At 47.0% G+C, this 15,569-nt stretch overlaps 1 protein-coding gene across 1 annotated transcript in view; it reads left to right on the forward strand.

The window, feature by feature from the left end:
• The window catches only part of Scmh1 (Scm polycomb group protein homolog 1), a 92,370-nt gene extending 78,017 nt beyond the window's left edge, over positions 1–14,353 (forward strand). The window contains exons 10-13 of the mRNA XM_059254883.1: positions 7,281–7,478; positions 10,467–10,532; positions 12,246–12,388; positions 13,292–14,353. Coding sequence (XP_059110866.1) covers positions 7,281–7,478; positions 10,467–10,532; positions 12,246–12,388; positions 13,292–13,417 — 533 coding nt within the window. The 3' untranslated portion in view covers positions 13,418–14,353. The remainder of the gene's footprint in view (positions 1–7,280; positions 7,479–10,466; positions 10,533–12,245; positions 12,389–13,291) is intronic.
• The last annotated feature ends 1,216 nt before the right edge of the window (positions 14,354–15,569 follow it).

Genomic DNA, 15,569 nt, shown 5'->3' on the forward strand with positions numbered 1-15,569 from the left:
GACAAGGTTGCTCCATGTTGATTGGCTACCCGTTCTTTTCTTTGGCACGTGGCCCTGACTCTTCTAGCATTGCCAGTCTAACAAGTCAGTGCAAGTTCCTGCTGTTTCCAACTAGGCTGGAAAATAACTTTTTTAGTTAACATACCAGACCCACAATGAGAAAGCGGATGCCACGTGGCTGGGTCGGTGACTAAGCACTTCCAAGAGAGTTTGAAGAGTGAGTGGAGCTCGGCATCTCTGCTCTGGAGGACAGGACGCAGAATCCAGGGAGGCAGGAAAGCTTGGTCCCAAACATAGAGAGGTAGGTTGCTGTTAAGAGGGAGGAATTGCTCTTTAAAAGAGACCTGGAGATGGTGTCCTGAGCAGAGAGGAGGTACTGACTATTCTGTTTGCCGTGGGGGTGCAGGAGTCTGAAAGGTGCTCTGGGATCTTCTACAGGAGTCTCAATCCTTGTTGTCTTTTCATCAAACTCTTAATGGAATGACTCTGACTAAAGTATCACTTCTGGAGAATGTGCTCAGGGAAGTGAGGACACACCCAGTCTCCTCTTCTGACCCCTCTATACCTCTGCAACCAAGTGAGAATTGCTGATGTGATTGGGCTGAAAAGATACCTAAATTCCTCATATGCCAGCAAGCAAACCAGACATCTGGTCTCTAAGCTGCACCATGCTCCTCAGCTGGTTCTATTCCTCAGAGGGAACTTCTTAAACTACCTGCTCTAGATTGTTTTGTTCAACATCAGAACCTGTAAGAAGAGTCCTGAGTTATAATGTTGTACTGGATAGGATGAGGTTGGTACAAAGACAGAGTGTTCGATACTCTCAGCCATTGTCCTTCAGGAGCCCTGGGCTCTGTTTCCCTAATGAGAGGCCTAACTGGAGGGCCGAAAGAGAAGGTGTATGACAAGGAGTTTCATGTCAGTAGGGCAGCTGCTCAAAGAAACAGAAAGAAACTCAGAATTCTTAAGTAGAGTGCTGCCCTTCAGGAACTAGGAAAGTACATTGGCCGCAGCATTCAGAGGCTGCTGGGGACATGCCTGTGATGGGCTTCCAGGCATGAAAGTGTTTGGAGATTGGCACATGGCACAGCCTTTCCTGGGCTTGTGTTCTGGTTTGTATCTCTCTAATTCAGTGCCACATAAAAGAAGCAAACTCTATCCAGCCTCTTCTTTCCTGCCTTACCAGCTAAAAGAAAAGACAAAGAACAGGGGTGTCATTTTCAGCTGTTGGCTGTGTCCTTTGTCTACCCCATTTCCAGACAGACCACACCTCTTCTCATCCTCCTCTGCTCACCCAGCTCAGTTTCTCATGGAAGTTTTCAGCATACTGTCTGCTTCATCCTGGCTTCCGTTTGCTTCTCAGAAGCCGTGTTTTAACTGTGCCCAGACAAGCCAGGGCCTTGTCTGGACTTCTGACTCCTCTCTGCTCTGTAGCTTGTCTTCCCTACCTGCCTGCTGTCTACTGACCCTTTGCTCTGCCTCTGACACCTCATCAGCACCTGTATTTTTCTGATTACTTATCTACTCTCTGCAGAAAACTCCATGAGTATCACAGCTTTCTTTTGATTTTTCTTTGAACCTGTTTTTTTCCAGTCCTGCCCATCTGCATAGTCACACGCTGCTACTGATGTGGCATCCATGAGTCCCATCTGTATTGACTGGTTGCTTACTGGACCCCTTTCCCCACTTCCTGCCTTAGCACCACACTTCCCTCTCTATGATCTCTGCCCAGCTGACCATGTACTTCCAGTGTAACAGATAGGCATCACAAGTCCACATCCCTTAAAGCTTCTTTACCTAAATTGAGACTATTGCTTTTTTCACTGCCTTATTTTGGAAACTTTCAAACCTATAGAAAAATAACAACAACAACGACAAAAGTAAAATGAGTCCTTCACCAAGAGTTACTTTTAGCTTTATGCAACATTTGCTCTGCTCTCTGTTTGCAGATATATTTGTATCTATATGTTTAATATGTATGCATAGCTTTTATTTATTTAGTACACAACAGCTAATTTTTTTTTAAGGATCACAAAACAGACACATACCTGTAATCCCAGCCCTCAGGAATTTGAGGCAAGAGGTTCACAAGTTAAAGGGTAGCCTGGGCTACACAGTGAAACTCTGTCAGAGAGAGAAAGAAGAAGGGAAAGGAAGGAGAGTGGGCGAGAAGAAGGGTGGAAGGGCAGCAGGAAGGACAATATTTTTGTGTTCAATAAATTTAATGTAAATAAAATAATTCTGGGCTACTATACCACCAGACCAGAATTTCCCAAGTTGTCTCAATATCATCCTTTATAGCTGTTTTTTTGGGGTTTTTTTCTCTAATTTAAGATCAAATAAAAGATCATTTGGTACATTTCATTGTCCTGACTCTTAAGCTTCCTTTATCTAGAGCTATTCTCTACTCTTTCTGTCTTCTCTGACTGCATGGCACAAGGAGCCAATCTAGGCATTTTGGCTTTAGGTCTGTTTGCCAGAATCTATACTGGATTTTGGGAGACAGAGCCAAGACAGACTGAAGCCCTGCACTCTGAAAGCTCAGAGGGAAGAGGCATATGGTTAAGAGCAGGGAGCAGAGATGCTCCAGCCCAGCCACTTGTGATAAGCAAAGAATAAAGTGAAAGAAAGTGGATGAGAGGATTCCTGGACCAGGCAGCATAAGAGCAGAGCCCCTTCTACAGGACAGCATGTGCTCTGAGTCAAGTACCAGGCTCGTGGAAGCTACAGTATGGAGCTCCTGTGGTCTCCCTAAAAATTTGGTATTATGAGGCAGGAAATGTTTTCAGCTGCTTGCTGTGGATATTTACATTAGCTGTAATTGAAATCTGCCTAGCATTAACTCCTAGATGTGCCGTTTTGAGTTTCCTGGCTATCACCTGCTAGGGGAAACCATGCCATTGTTCCAGGACTCAAACTTGAGTTCTGTCTCTAGCGTGATCATCTTATTGTAAAGCTGCCCTACAAGCATTCCTAGGGGAGGGTAGCCAGCGAGGGAGTGAGGAAAAGGGATAGGGTGGGGAAGGAGTATGGAGAAAAGTCACAGGTAACAAATACCCCAGGGCAGTTTGGGAAGACAGGAAGGACTCAGAGTTGTTCTTTTGGAGTGCACAGAGTAGAACATAGGAAGGATTTGTAAAAAGACAGATTCTAGCTTTAAAAGGAGGGCATTTTATCCATCAGACCTCTCAATAAAATGGTTGCCAAAAATCCCCCAAGAGAACAACCTTTCATTAGGGTCTTTATCAAGCAGAGGTCAGATAACCACTAAGCATAGAGAATATTATGCTTTCAAGGTTCCAGGGTTCCAGGCTTAGAGCCAAGCTTTCCTTGCAGGGAGAACTAAGAAAACATGAAGCTAGAGCTGTAAGTGTTCTCACTCCAGCACAAAACACAGACACAAGTGTAGGCCTTGTACATGCTGATGGCATATCATTTTCTGTATCATATCCCATATCCTCTGCTGCTCTTTCTTCTAGAAGAGCTATCAAATTTCATGTAGCACTTAGGCTGCTGACAATGCAAATGGTACAAGAGACTTCTAGTCTTTAAATTTTTTAATTTATCCTTAAATTTTTACATATAATATATTTTTATCATATTCTTTCCCAACTTCTCCCAGATCCTCCCCACATCCCTGCCCCCCCAACTTCATACACTCATTCTCTCAAATAAATAAATAAACAAACAAACAAACAAAGACAGGAAAAAAAACTAGTAAGACAAAAAGCACACACAAATGGGAGTCCGGGTCCACTTTGTGGTTTTGCATTAGCCAACTACTCCTGGGCACGGGGCAGCGACACTCCATTGGAGAAAACTGATTTTTCCCTTTCCCAGAAAATATCAGTTGCAAATAGCTTCTTGTTTAGGGGTGAAACTCCCCCTTCTCTATGCTGGGATTTGAGACATCTGAGCTTAATGGGAAGGACAACAAAATACAGGTAGATTAAAAAGTAATAAAGTTGTAAATATTACAAACAAAAGGAACAGTATTAACATAGCCCTCTCAGAAGATTGTTCCTAGCAATTTGATGTTTAAGTTGGTCTGCAGAACAGTGTGCTTCAGTTAACACATCAGCCACCCAAAACTCTGATGGTCCTATGAGAAAATCTATGTGAGACTTTACAGTTGTTATTTCTATGAGCTACAGGATTTTGAAAATGGAATCACTTTGTCACAAACAGAAGACTAGATGGCAGCTAGAAGGAAAGACATAAAAAAAACTTCATTGTTATTAGCAAACATTATTTTTGCACAAAAGTAAGATTGTATGACTTACCAATGTTCAGAATTTAAAGCAGGAGATCTTTTCACTGACGCTGGGATGAGGCCCAAAGCTTCCCTATAAAGGACCCTGGGGCTCTGTGGAGCAGTTGGAAAGGGTTGTAGTCTTGTCCAGGCCTTGCCCTACCAAAGGCAGCCAGGACCCCATTTAACAGCCTTACAAGCACTAGTGCCTCATAGAATGCAGCCATGATGCCTCATTTTCCTAGTACACCTCCTTAGGACAAGATCTAATGGCCATACCTAGTTGCAGACATCACCAGTCCAGGCTTTCAGATCCCTCAACTCAGAATCTAGGCCTAAGTGGCATCCTTAGCAGTGTCGAAAGGAAGAGACTCACTGGTCTGTAGCACTCTGGAGGTCCCCAGCACTGTTCCTACACTGCTCTTGGCATTTTCCTGACATTCATTAGACATTCAGCTCCGAGAAGCAGGCAGCATGCTCCTCAGCCATGGCACATGGCTGGAAACATGAGCTAACTCTGCTGTATGACAGAGAGCTCAAGGTTGCTGCTGTAACTCTAAACGAAAACAAAACAACAGTTCCTCAGATTCATCTTCTCATTTGGTATTCTCCCTGTCTTTACACAAGGGAGCAGGTCCTCTGAGAAGTTAGACTCCTTGCCTTGTAAAAGGAAGGAGCCAGATGTAGAACCAGGTCTCCTAGTTTGGGGGTTGACTTTCTGCTCATGACATGCTTGCCACTATCATACCATCTCCCCTGGAAAGCAGGAATTGGAAACCTCAACTGCAGAAGGAGGGTGGGTACATGATTTAGGAATCTCTGAACCCTCAAAGACTTCTCTTTTCAAATATCTTTTCAAAGAACTTCTAGGAAAATGCTTCCACAACTAACCTCCTGGAGAAGATGAATAGTTACCTAAAGAAAGATGTGACTTCGGGTCCATGCTTGCTAAACTAATTTAAGTAACAGAAATAATCCTAAAATCCTAAGACATCTTACCACTGAGGGTCTCTTTTAGGCAGATAATGAATTTATATTTAATCATATAATTTCAAAGATAAACACTAAGGATAAGATCTTCTGATACTGAAGTCCCTTACACATGTATAGTCAATACTGTGGCCAAGGCTAAGGAACTGATTTGGTTAAGGCAGAACCATCTATCTTGGTTAGGGTTTCTATTGCTGTGACAAAACACCATGACCAAAAAGCAAGTTGGGGAGGAAAGGGTTATTCGGCTTACACTTCCACATTGTAGTCTATCACTGGAGGAAGCCTGGACAGGAACTCAGACAGGGCAGGATCACAGAGGCAGAAGCTGATGCAGAGGCCATGGAAAGGGGCTGCATACTGGCTTGCTCCTCACAGCTTGCTCAGCCTGCTTTCTTATAGAACCCAGGACCACCAGCCCAGGGATGGCCCTACCTACTGGGGGGGGGGAGGCTGGACCCTCCCCCATTAATCAAATACCAAATACCAAAGCACACACAGTCCTGGTACTATCTATTCTACTCTCTACTTTTAGCCCCATCCTTTCTCCCTGGAAAGCTCTTCCTCTTCCCCAGCCAAGACATGGCCATTCTTCTCGTCTCATCTAGACAAGGTGTCACTCCCCAAGGAAGAGGGCCTTGAACAAGGGATAGCTGGGATTAGGTGTCCCTTCCTGCAATTTCATACTATCAAGAAAATGCCTTACAGCTGGATTTTATGAAGTCATTTTCTCAACTGAAGTTCCCTCCTTTCCAGTTACTCTAGCGTATGTCAAGTTGACAGAGACTAGCCAGCACGCCTTCCTAAGACGGTCTCAGCTTTAGGTTCCATGATGTGGTGATGTAGTAGAACCATGGTGTGGGTTCTACTACCTGATATTGGCCATAGAGGTGTAGAATTGGCATCAGATTCCCTTCCCAAAGGCTTTCAGATGTTCACAAACGAAGGCCTTTGGAAGGCTTTCCTATATGTAGTATGGATGAACTTCTTTTTTTTTTTTTTTTTCAAGACAGGGTTTCTCCGTGTAATTTTGGTATCTGTCCTGGATCTCTCTCTGTGGACCAGGCTGGCCTCAAACTCACAGAATGGCTGTGCCCGAGTGCTGGGATTAAAGGCGTGCGCCACCAACACCCAGCGGATGAACTTCTGCTAGGTTTCCCACAGTGTAGTGAGAAGCACTCTGCTGAGTGACAGAGTCAAGTTCTAACCTTGATCCTGGTCCCTGTGCCTGAGCTCCCCCAGCTTCCTTGGAATGCTTCTGTAGAACAAGGTCAATACAGATAACTGAGGCACTGAAGGAGTAGGCTCTCTGCAGACAGGCCTTTAACCAGGTGTCATGGAGTAGTTCTGAGATGTCCTGCTGATAGATCAGTATCTGCTTCTAAAGAATCCTCATCTGAGGCCTGGGGAGACAGCTCAGTAATTTAGAGCACTTGCTCTGAAATTGTGAGGATTTGAGTTTGAATCCTTGGTACTCCCATAAAAGCTGAGCACGGCTGTATGTGCCTATTGCTCCAACATTGTGGGGGCAAGGATGGGCAGATCTTGGGATGTCACTAGCCATTCAGACTAGCCAAAACAGTGACTTTTGGATTCAATGACAGACCCTGTCTCAGGGAATTAGTAGAAACTAAGAGAGGAAGACACCTAGTATCTATCCTCTGGCCTCCACATGTGTGTGCATAGGCACATACAGAACGCTCCTCTGAGCATGTGCATCCCTTCCCACTGCCCCGACCCTCTTTCTAGCATCTTATGACTGATGAATTGTCTTCCACCTAAAGTAGCTCGAGTTTTTTTTTAAGTTGTCCTTATACAGAAAGGCCTACTACTATCCCAGGCCAAGAGGAACAGTCTAGAGAAACCAGAGTCTAGAGAGTAATCCAAGTCTTGAGCCAGGAGCCATGACTGATACACAGACCTCCTGAATCCCTGCGGGGCTTTATGTCTTGCTGCCTCTTGTCCCACTCCGGCAGGTACCTGGAGCCAGCAGCACTCTACCAGTCCTTACTTTAATCCTGGTTTTATTATGTTCCAGGTGAAGCCTTCGTCCTGGGCCATAGCCTGGCTCGGTCCTTGGAGACACACTCAGACCTGATGGACTCTGCCTTGAAGCCTGCCAACCTTGTCAGCCCCTCCCCAAACCTTCGCACTCCTGGCTGTCGGCCCTTGCTTCCCTCCTGCGGCCTCCCATTGAGCCCTGCCTCCTCAGCCGTGCGCAGGCTCTGCTCCAGGGGTAAGCTGATCAGGGTTCTGTGGCCCCTCAATACTCCTCACCCTCCTCCTTCCCTTGTCCCCGCTGCATGGCGTTAGGACTGGTGCTGTGCTCAGTGTTGTGCCTTGCCCAACCATCTGGCATGTAGTTGGTGTTCTGGGCTTGGTTTGAAACAACAATAAAACAAACAAACAAACAAAAAAAAAAACATAAATTGGGAGCCAAAGACCTAGAACTAAAAGGGACAGGCAAGGATTTGTTCTTCCAGCCTTTAGCCATTTATTTGAATACCATTTGTATTTTGTATGAGGTGAATATAAATTACCTTTTAAAAATGTCTTATACAGAAGACAAACTTTTTAAAGATACTTATAAAACAATAAAGATACACAATTGACAGTGTGAAATTGCAGGAAGGGACACCTAATTGTAACATGAATTTCTAAATGGTCTTATAATAAAAAAAATAAAATAAAAAACAACAGTGCTAGATATTGGGGTGAATGCTAAAAGAGCAGAGAGACAAAGGAACAAGCCATTGCCACCTCTCACCTCCCAACTCCATGAATCCTCTATTTGAATGTCTCTGAGTCCTCAGCCCTTTGAAAGGGGTCCTCTCAGCCATAAGGGCTTTGTGAGTCAAAAAGCCTCTAGTTCCTGTCTCCTCACGCCTTATATACCTCTCTCTGCCCAGCCATCACTTCATGGGATTAAAAGTGTGTGTGCTTCCCAAGCAAAGGCATGAGATCTCAAGTGCTGGGATTAAAGACATGTGATTCCCAAATACTGGGATTAAAGGTGTGTGCCACCACTGCCTGGCTGTTTCTTTCCTAGACTGAGTCAGTCTCATATAGTCCAGGGTGGCTTTGAACTCACAGAGATCCAGATGGATCTCTGCCTCCTGAGTGCTAGGATTAAATATGTGTACCACCACTGCCTGACCTCTATGCTTAATCTAGTGGCTTGTTCTGTCCTCTGATCTTCAAACAAATTTTATTAGGGTAAACAGTATATCACCACACCTAATCCCAGCTATCCCTTGTTCAAGGTCCTCTTCCTTGGAGAGCGACACCTTGTCTAGATGAGACGAGATGAATGACCATGTCTTGGGTGGGAAGAGGAGTAGCTTTCCAGGAAGAAGGGATGGGGCTAAAGGTAGAGCGTAAGATGGATAGTACCAGGACTGTGTGTACTTTGGTATTCCTGAAACATAATGTCATGTTGGGGCTTCTCAGAGAAAGCCTAGAAAGATCAGGGCTTATATTATTGAAAAGTTCTAAACTAAGGAGTTTGGAGTTGATCATTCTGGCAGAGTTAAGCCACAAGTGGCATCCAGTCAAAAGTAAGGCACAAACAGAACTCTGAGTACCATTGAGTGCTGGATTGAAAGACCAGTTAGGAGGTTAAAAGAATGAGCCAGACCAGCAGTGAGAAAGGCCTGAAAATTAGAGCAATGTAGATGTGAAATGACTCACTAGGTAAATTTAGAAAGATTTGAAGATTGCAAGGAAGGAGGAAGTGGAGACTGTCTCCCAGGTGTGCCATTCACTAAGAAAGACCTAGAAATGGAGGAGAGGGGGTGCCATGAGTCATCTTAGAGATACACAAGAGACAGCAGTTATTGCAAGTCAGATTCATGGGAAAAGTACAGAGCTGAAGTATAGTGTTGAGTAGTCATCAGTACATTGAAACTTCAAAGTGATTGAGTTCCCAGAGATAAAGGTCGGATGAAAAGAGCAGCTTTCCAAAGATGGGTTCCTGATAGGCCAAGTTCGAAAGATGGAAGCAGGAACAGGTATTTACACAGGAGCAAATGCCTTCAGTGTGAGGAGGAAGGGAAGTTGATCAGATGCTGGCTGGACAATCCAAGAGTATTCAAGTAGCACCAGGACCAAGGAATACCTGCAGGATTCAATAATTGGTAGGTAGAATCTGGTGATCTTATCAAGAGACCTGGGGAAAACAGATTGCCGTGAGTTGAGGAAATATCAAGGGAGAATTTGCTCAGGAATCCATCTTTGGAAAGCTGCTCTTTTCATCCTACAGACTAGACCAGTCACATGAAGATGAGAGACAGTGGATCAAGGAAGAATGTTTACAGGAAACCTCGGGGCCAGCTCTGGGTGGAGACTAGTTGGCAAGAGCTCTGGTTTTCTTTTGTTCCTCAGAGTCTCCTGTATGAGGTGAGACAGTTGGGGCATCAAGGCTTTCTGGTGAGCTAGTAAGACAAGAGCCAGGAGAGAGCACAGCACCGGACAGTAGGATTTCATGTAAAGAACTCCGTAGAGCTGGAGGGAGAGCAGTGAGGATCATCGACAGCTAAGCATTCTAACATACTAGCTCTGGAGAGAAGTCTCAGGAGAGCTGGAGAGACGAGCAGTTGGTGCCAGAGAAGAGCGTGCTTACAGTTCTGAGACCGTTGGTTTCAAATGCTGATCAGCACAGACAGTGGCCTTAGCAGTGGTGTCTGGAAGAGAGGAGAGCTGGGAGTCCCCGGCACTGTGATGGGTGAATGGACAGCAGCAGGAACTGGGGTGGAGCCAAAAGTCTTCATTTTAATAAGGGATTTATTGACAAATGATAGTGGGCAGAGAGAGCAGGTGGTTGGGTATAGCTTTAGCCTTCGAAACATGAGTTTCCTAGAAGGATGGTCTAGAAACGCCAACCGGAAGCCAGGAGGAGACTATCCTCAAATCCTAGCCTGGCCTTCCCCAGCCCAGGGTATGTGAAGTGTAGAAAATACAAAGATTCCAATAACAAGAAGTGAAAGATGACTGTGAAGAGAGCTTCCGTAAAGACTGAGACAGAGGAAGAAGGCCTTGTTCTACCCCAGCCCTGGAAAGAGGTTAAATTCAGTAGGAAGCTGTCCAGTAGAGGTGGAGCTGAGATGTGGCTCCCTCAATTTCCTCGCCTTGAGAATTGAGTGAGTTGTCTCACCTCAGGTCTCCCATATGCAAAGTCTTCCTCACAAAGGATAGAAATGCTCATTTCAACCTGGTCTTTCCACAGGAGTGTTGAAGGGAACAAAGGAAAGAAGAGATATGGAGTCGTTTTGGAAACGAAGTCACTCCCCAGGTATGTGGGGAGTTACTGTGATTCCCATCTCGGCCAAGGCATGGTCTGGTTCTGGTAAGGATGCATTGGCATGGGCTGCCTCTCCTACTGGCTCTGTGGTCTCAGCTCTCCTCTTTAAACACATCGTGAGTCTCGGGGCCAGGTCACACTCAAAATTCTTTTGTTCAGGAAGAACCTCTAAGGCTAGAGGATTTGATCTGAGGAGCTTAGATTGCTTGTTCAAAAGATGAACAATGTGAGTCTATGTCCTTTTTATTTCTTACACGTTTTCCTGAGGTGTCCTAGCTCTGCCACCAGGTAGTCCTGTGACAGGGTGTGTGCAGGTGCCGAAGATAGAGACATGTGCAAATCGAGTCCCTGCCTTCAACAGACATCCAGACATTGTCTGGTGAGGGAAACAGAGAAATACACAAGTGATGGTGTGATCATTAAGTCACTTCAGAAACACACTCAGGCATCACTGTGGCAGACCAGTTACTACTCTGTCTTGTGTCAGGAACGGAGCAAGGAACATGGTACTACTTACATTCTACATAGGGGAACAGCTAATGCACTGACGAGTGCGCCCAAGTATTATAATGGTGTGGTATGTGCCCAGGGTAAACTGACCGAGAGTAACAAGATCAGAGAAGGTTGATGTGAGAAAGATGCAGATGTGAGGAGTCAGATTAGAAAAGGACATTCCAGACAAGTCAGAAAGCAAGAGCTTGGCTTGCTCCAGAGTGGGGAAGTGCGGGCAGGAGAGCAGTGTGGTGTGGTGTGAGGCTGTGCAGGGTGACAGACCTTCCCCACTCCACTCCATCAGCACTGTAGGAATTCAGATTCCACTTCTGGACAGTGGAGGCCATGGCAGTGAGTCCGAAGCACCTGACAGGATTCCATTACTGCTGTGCAAAGGTTCTTCAGCTACTTTATAGAGCACAGATCACTGGGGTCCTGGGATGGAGCAACCAACTGTCTACAGAACAGGTTGTAACCAATACAAGAAATAATGTGAGAGGCCGTTTACTTCAGCATCGAAACAGAAGGGATCTGGTCCTTAGAGTCAAGACCTCCTTGCCTAAGCTGGGGTTTGCCTGAAGAAATGGAGAAATGGAAGGAAGAAAAGGGAAGGCAGGCAGAGGGAATACATGTGCAAGGCATCCACAATGGTGGATGACCAAAATAATTAGATCCCAAATCACACAGGGAAAGTAGAAGAGCTGTGTGTTTCAACCACGATTGAGATACAAAGCTGTAAACAGGGCCCTAAATTAATACTGAGATTCCTGACAGCCAAGGCAAAAAGAGTTTTTGCCCTAGTACTTGAGACCATAGGGAGGCCACTTATTCTCCAAGCCTTAGGAGAGGACCCAGAGTATGCTTTATCAGTTTTATCTCTAGTCCCCAAAGAATTGGCTCTAGTTTCACTCAAATACCATTATTTATGTGGGTCCCCAAAGCAAAAGTAGATACCCACTCCTTCCTGCCTCAGCACCAAACCCAGGTAGCCTCCTTACATTGGTGATACCTGCTTCAGGTTCAATGTGATTCACTGACCCCATGTAAAACTCTTTTATGGAAAGTCTTCATTCCCTGGGAACATCCAGTCATCTCCTACACTTGAATATTGCTGTGAGGGTCACCTCTGAGGCCGTGGAGTGTGCCAGGAGGCTAGTGAGAATGGACCAGCGTCATTTCATACATTATGGTAGGTGCCCTTCTGTCCTTCAGGGTCAGATCGGTATCTGGAGAGCCGAGATGCCCCTCGCCTGAGTGGCCGGGACCCTTCTTCATGGACAGTGGAGGATGTGATGCAGTTTGTCCGGGAAGCAGATCCTCAGCTCGGACCCCATGCTGACCTCTTCCGAAAACACGTAGGTACCTCTGCCTGACCTCCTGTGTGTATGGCAACCTCTCGATCTTAGAGGTGTGGCTGTCTGTTCGATGTCCATCAAAACAACATAAATGATGCCGTCTCAAGAAGACCTCACTGGGTACTATGTTTACCTCACTCTCTTAGCATAGGCTCTCATTGAGCCAGATTCCCCCTGGGTTTGTGGTTTGGGGCTCAGTTCTAGGTTACAGGGATCTATATATCTCTTTTCCCAAGGATGCTTTACCCTGTCTGCTTTGGTGGGAGATTCAAGGCTTTCAGCCCAAGTTCAAGAATCCTTTGCAAGTAGCCCTGCCTCCCTCTTACTAGTCCCCCTCCTCGGCTGACCTGTCCGTGAGCTCCATGTTCCCTTCACAAGACCATTTGGTTTCATGGCTAGGCACTGCTCTTGCCCTCCTGCTCTGATCGCACCCCAGCTTTGGGGCTCAAACCCCTTTCCTACCTGTGCTGCTTGGTGCCATCCTTCTGTGGTTACAAAGTCTGCCCCTCTCACTGACCACAGAAATCTTTTAGGTAGGTGGGTTTGCAAGGGCTCCAGAGCAGGCCTAAAGGTCACCACTGCCCCAAGAGGCCTATTGTGGGCTCAGAGCACCGTCCATCTTGAGGATAGGTGTCCACACAGCCTGCACAGGTGCACTCACTGCAAGGCTTCTCAGAGGCTTAGGACAGGAAAGCTGCGTAGAAGAGCAAGGCGGGAGGGGCATGTCCCATAATGCCTGCCTGGAGAGAAGAGCTCAGAGTGCCAGGGAGAAGAGCAGCAGGCTTCCGGATCCCAGCAGCCTGACTGCACTGTGTGCCTGGCACTGCTCTGGGTAGTCTTTGATTGGCACCTGAGGCAGTCAGGCCAACCAGGCATCTGATGGTGGCTCCTCCCCATCCCCAGGAGATCGATGGCAAGGCCCTGCTCCTGCTGCGCAGTGACATGATGATGAAGTACATGGGCCTGAAGCTGGGGCCCGCCCTCAAGCTCTCCTTTCACATTGACCGGCTGAAGCAGGGAAAATTCTGAACAGGAGGCATTCTTTCCGGAAGCCACCAGCCACCTCCCAGGCACCTCCGTAGGGCTCTGGGTGACCTCAGGACTCCAGGAGGCTGGAGGACCACCACTGCTGCCCTCCTGCCATCTGTGTCCTTCCGTGAAGGACCAAGGAGGGAAGAATGTGGGCCCAGGGCTGGTGCTGCTCTTCCCCTTAGCCTGCTGGGGCTCCCAGGCCCTTCTATTTATTTCTCAAGGCTAGCGAAGCCTCTCACCAGAAGTTTAGACTGAGCACCTTGCAAAGAGATGGAGGAAGAGGCCAACTCCAGGGCCTTGAAAGGCCCTGGCACCCAGGCTCCTTACCACCTCCTGGGCTTGGTATAGTGCCCATGGCCCCCAGCTCATGCCTTGTCACCAGATCCCCAAACTCAACTTGTGGTGCAGACCTTTTTTACAAAGATCCTTTCTTGTTGCTAATTTATTGCTTCTGGCACTTGGACTTAATGCTTTTCTTGCACCAGACATTTTTGGGGAGAAGGAGACCGTCCTCTGTGGTCCAGAGAGGGCCTCTCCAGAGAAGTATGGCCCTGTTTCAGAGGATGCTGCCCTAGGGCTCTTTCTCTCTGGGATGGACAGAGGAATATAGCTTACTGGACATGGAAGGGTTAGGGTCCCTCCCTCTTTCCACACCAGGCCCTTTGTAGCCCCAGTCTCTATCTCTGATGGAGTTTTCCCCCCACCCCTGCCCCATCACAGCTCCCCGCCCTGGTCAGAATTGCTGCAAAAGATGGGGCCTAATGCCTTTAGGCCACGGGGCCCCCATGGTGGGAGGGAGGACCTCCAGGCTGGAGGGTTTGCCCTCTGCTAGCTCCTGTGCTTCCTCCTCAGCAAGTGAGCAACACTGCTGCCCCCACTGCCATCTGAACTGTTTTATGTCCATTTGTTTCTAAATAAAACCAATACAAAGGCTCCTCGGGTCTTTTTAACCAGTTGACATCCAAATTACTCAGCAAGAAGGTTGTTCCTTCACTTCATCTTGGTTTTCCCACATGTAAAACAAGGAGCCTTAGCCAGATTATCCCTATCTTCTAGAATCGGCCGTTGTCCGAGTGCCCACAGCACCCACACCTTGCAGGCCCAGCCTCTGCCCAGGTTGCTTCCCTTTGTCGGTTAGATGTTAGTTGTCAGCACTGCAGCTCCATCAAGCCAGAAGCAACTCAAGGGCTGGCAACTCCCAGAAGCCTCCTTGTGAGGTAAGAAGAGGCAGTACAGGCCTGCATGGTACTCACTGCACTGACCAAGGCCTGGCACCCAAGCCCAGGGCCACACAGCCTGTTGGCTTACAGTGGGAACGGGTTTACAGAAGGCAGAAAAGGCTGTCTGGAGCCACAGTGTAGGACAGGACAAGCTGAGACAACAGCCAGGGAGCACACTGAGCTTCGATGTTGCTGGTGACTGACTTAGAGCTATGGGACATCTGGGCCAGGCGTGGCTGCGGGGGTGAGCCATTTAGCACCTGCCCAGTCTTTGCAGAGCCTCGTTCAGCCACCCTGTGGGGATGGCCTCTTCCCTGTCTATACAACATTGTCTTATGTCCTCAAGTTCCCTGCCCAAGCTTCCGCCTCCAATCCTACATGCAACAAAAGTTCAGGCATGCCTTCCAAATGGCTGCCCACAGGAAGGCAAACAGCTGCTTCATTGAAGGTCTCCCCCTTGTTCCCAGTAATCAGGGCTACTAGGAGTAGGGAAATGTGTAGCAAAATTTACCTGGGAGCCAACAAGATGACTCAGTTGGTAAAGGTGTTCCTGTGCAAGCCTGGAGACCTGTGTTTGGTCCCCAAAACTCACAGGAAGAAGGAGAAAGCCAGCTCCAGAGTTGTCCTCTGACCTCCACATGTGTGCCAGGATACATGTGCTCTCTCCTCCCACATCACACATATAGGAATAAATCAGGTTTTTAATACTAATAAAAGGTACTTGGGGCTGGAGAGATGGCTCTAACAGTTAAGAGCACTGGCTGCTCTTCCAGAGGATCCAGGTTCAATTCCCAGCACCCATATAGGAACTCACAACTGTCTATAACTCCAGTTCCAGGGGATCTGACATTTTCATACAGACATAAATGCAAGCCAAACACCAATGCACATAAAATAAAAATAATTTTGCCAGGTAGTGATGACGCATG

This window comes from Peromyscus eremicus, chromosome 2 (genome assembly GCF_949786415.1).
Source record: "Peromyscus eremicus chromosome 2, PerEre_H2_v1, whole genome shotgun sequence".
Classification (NCBI taxonomy): Eukaryota; Metazoa; Chordata; class Mammalia; order Rodentia; family Cricetidae; genus Peromyscus; species Peromyscus eremicus.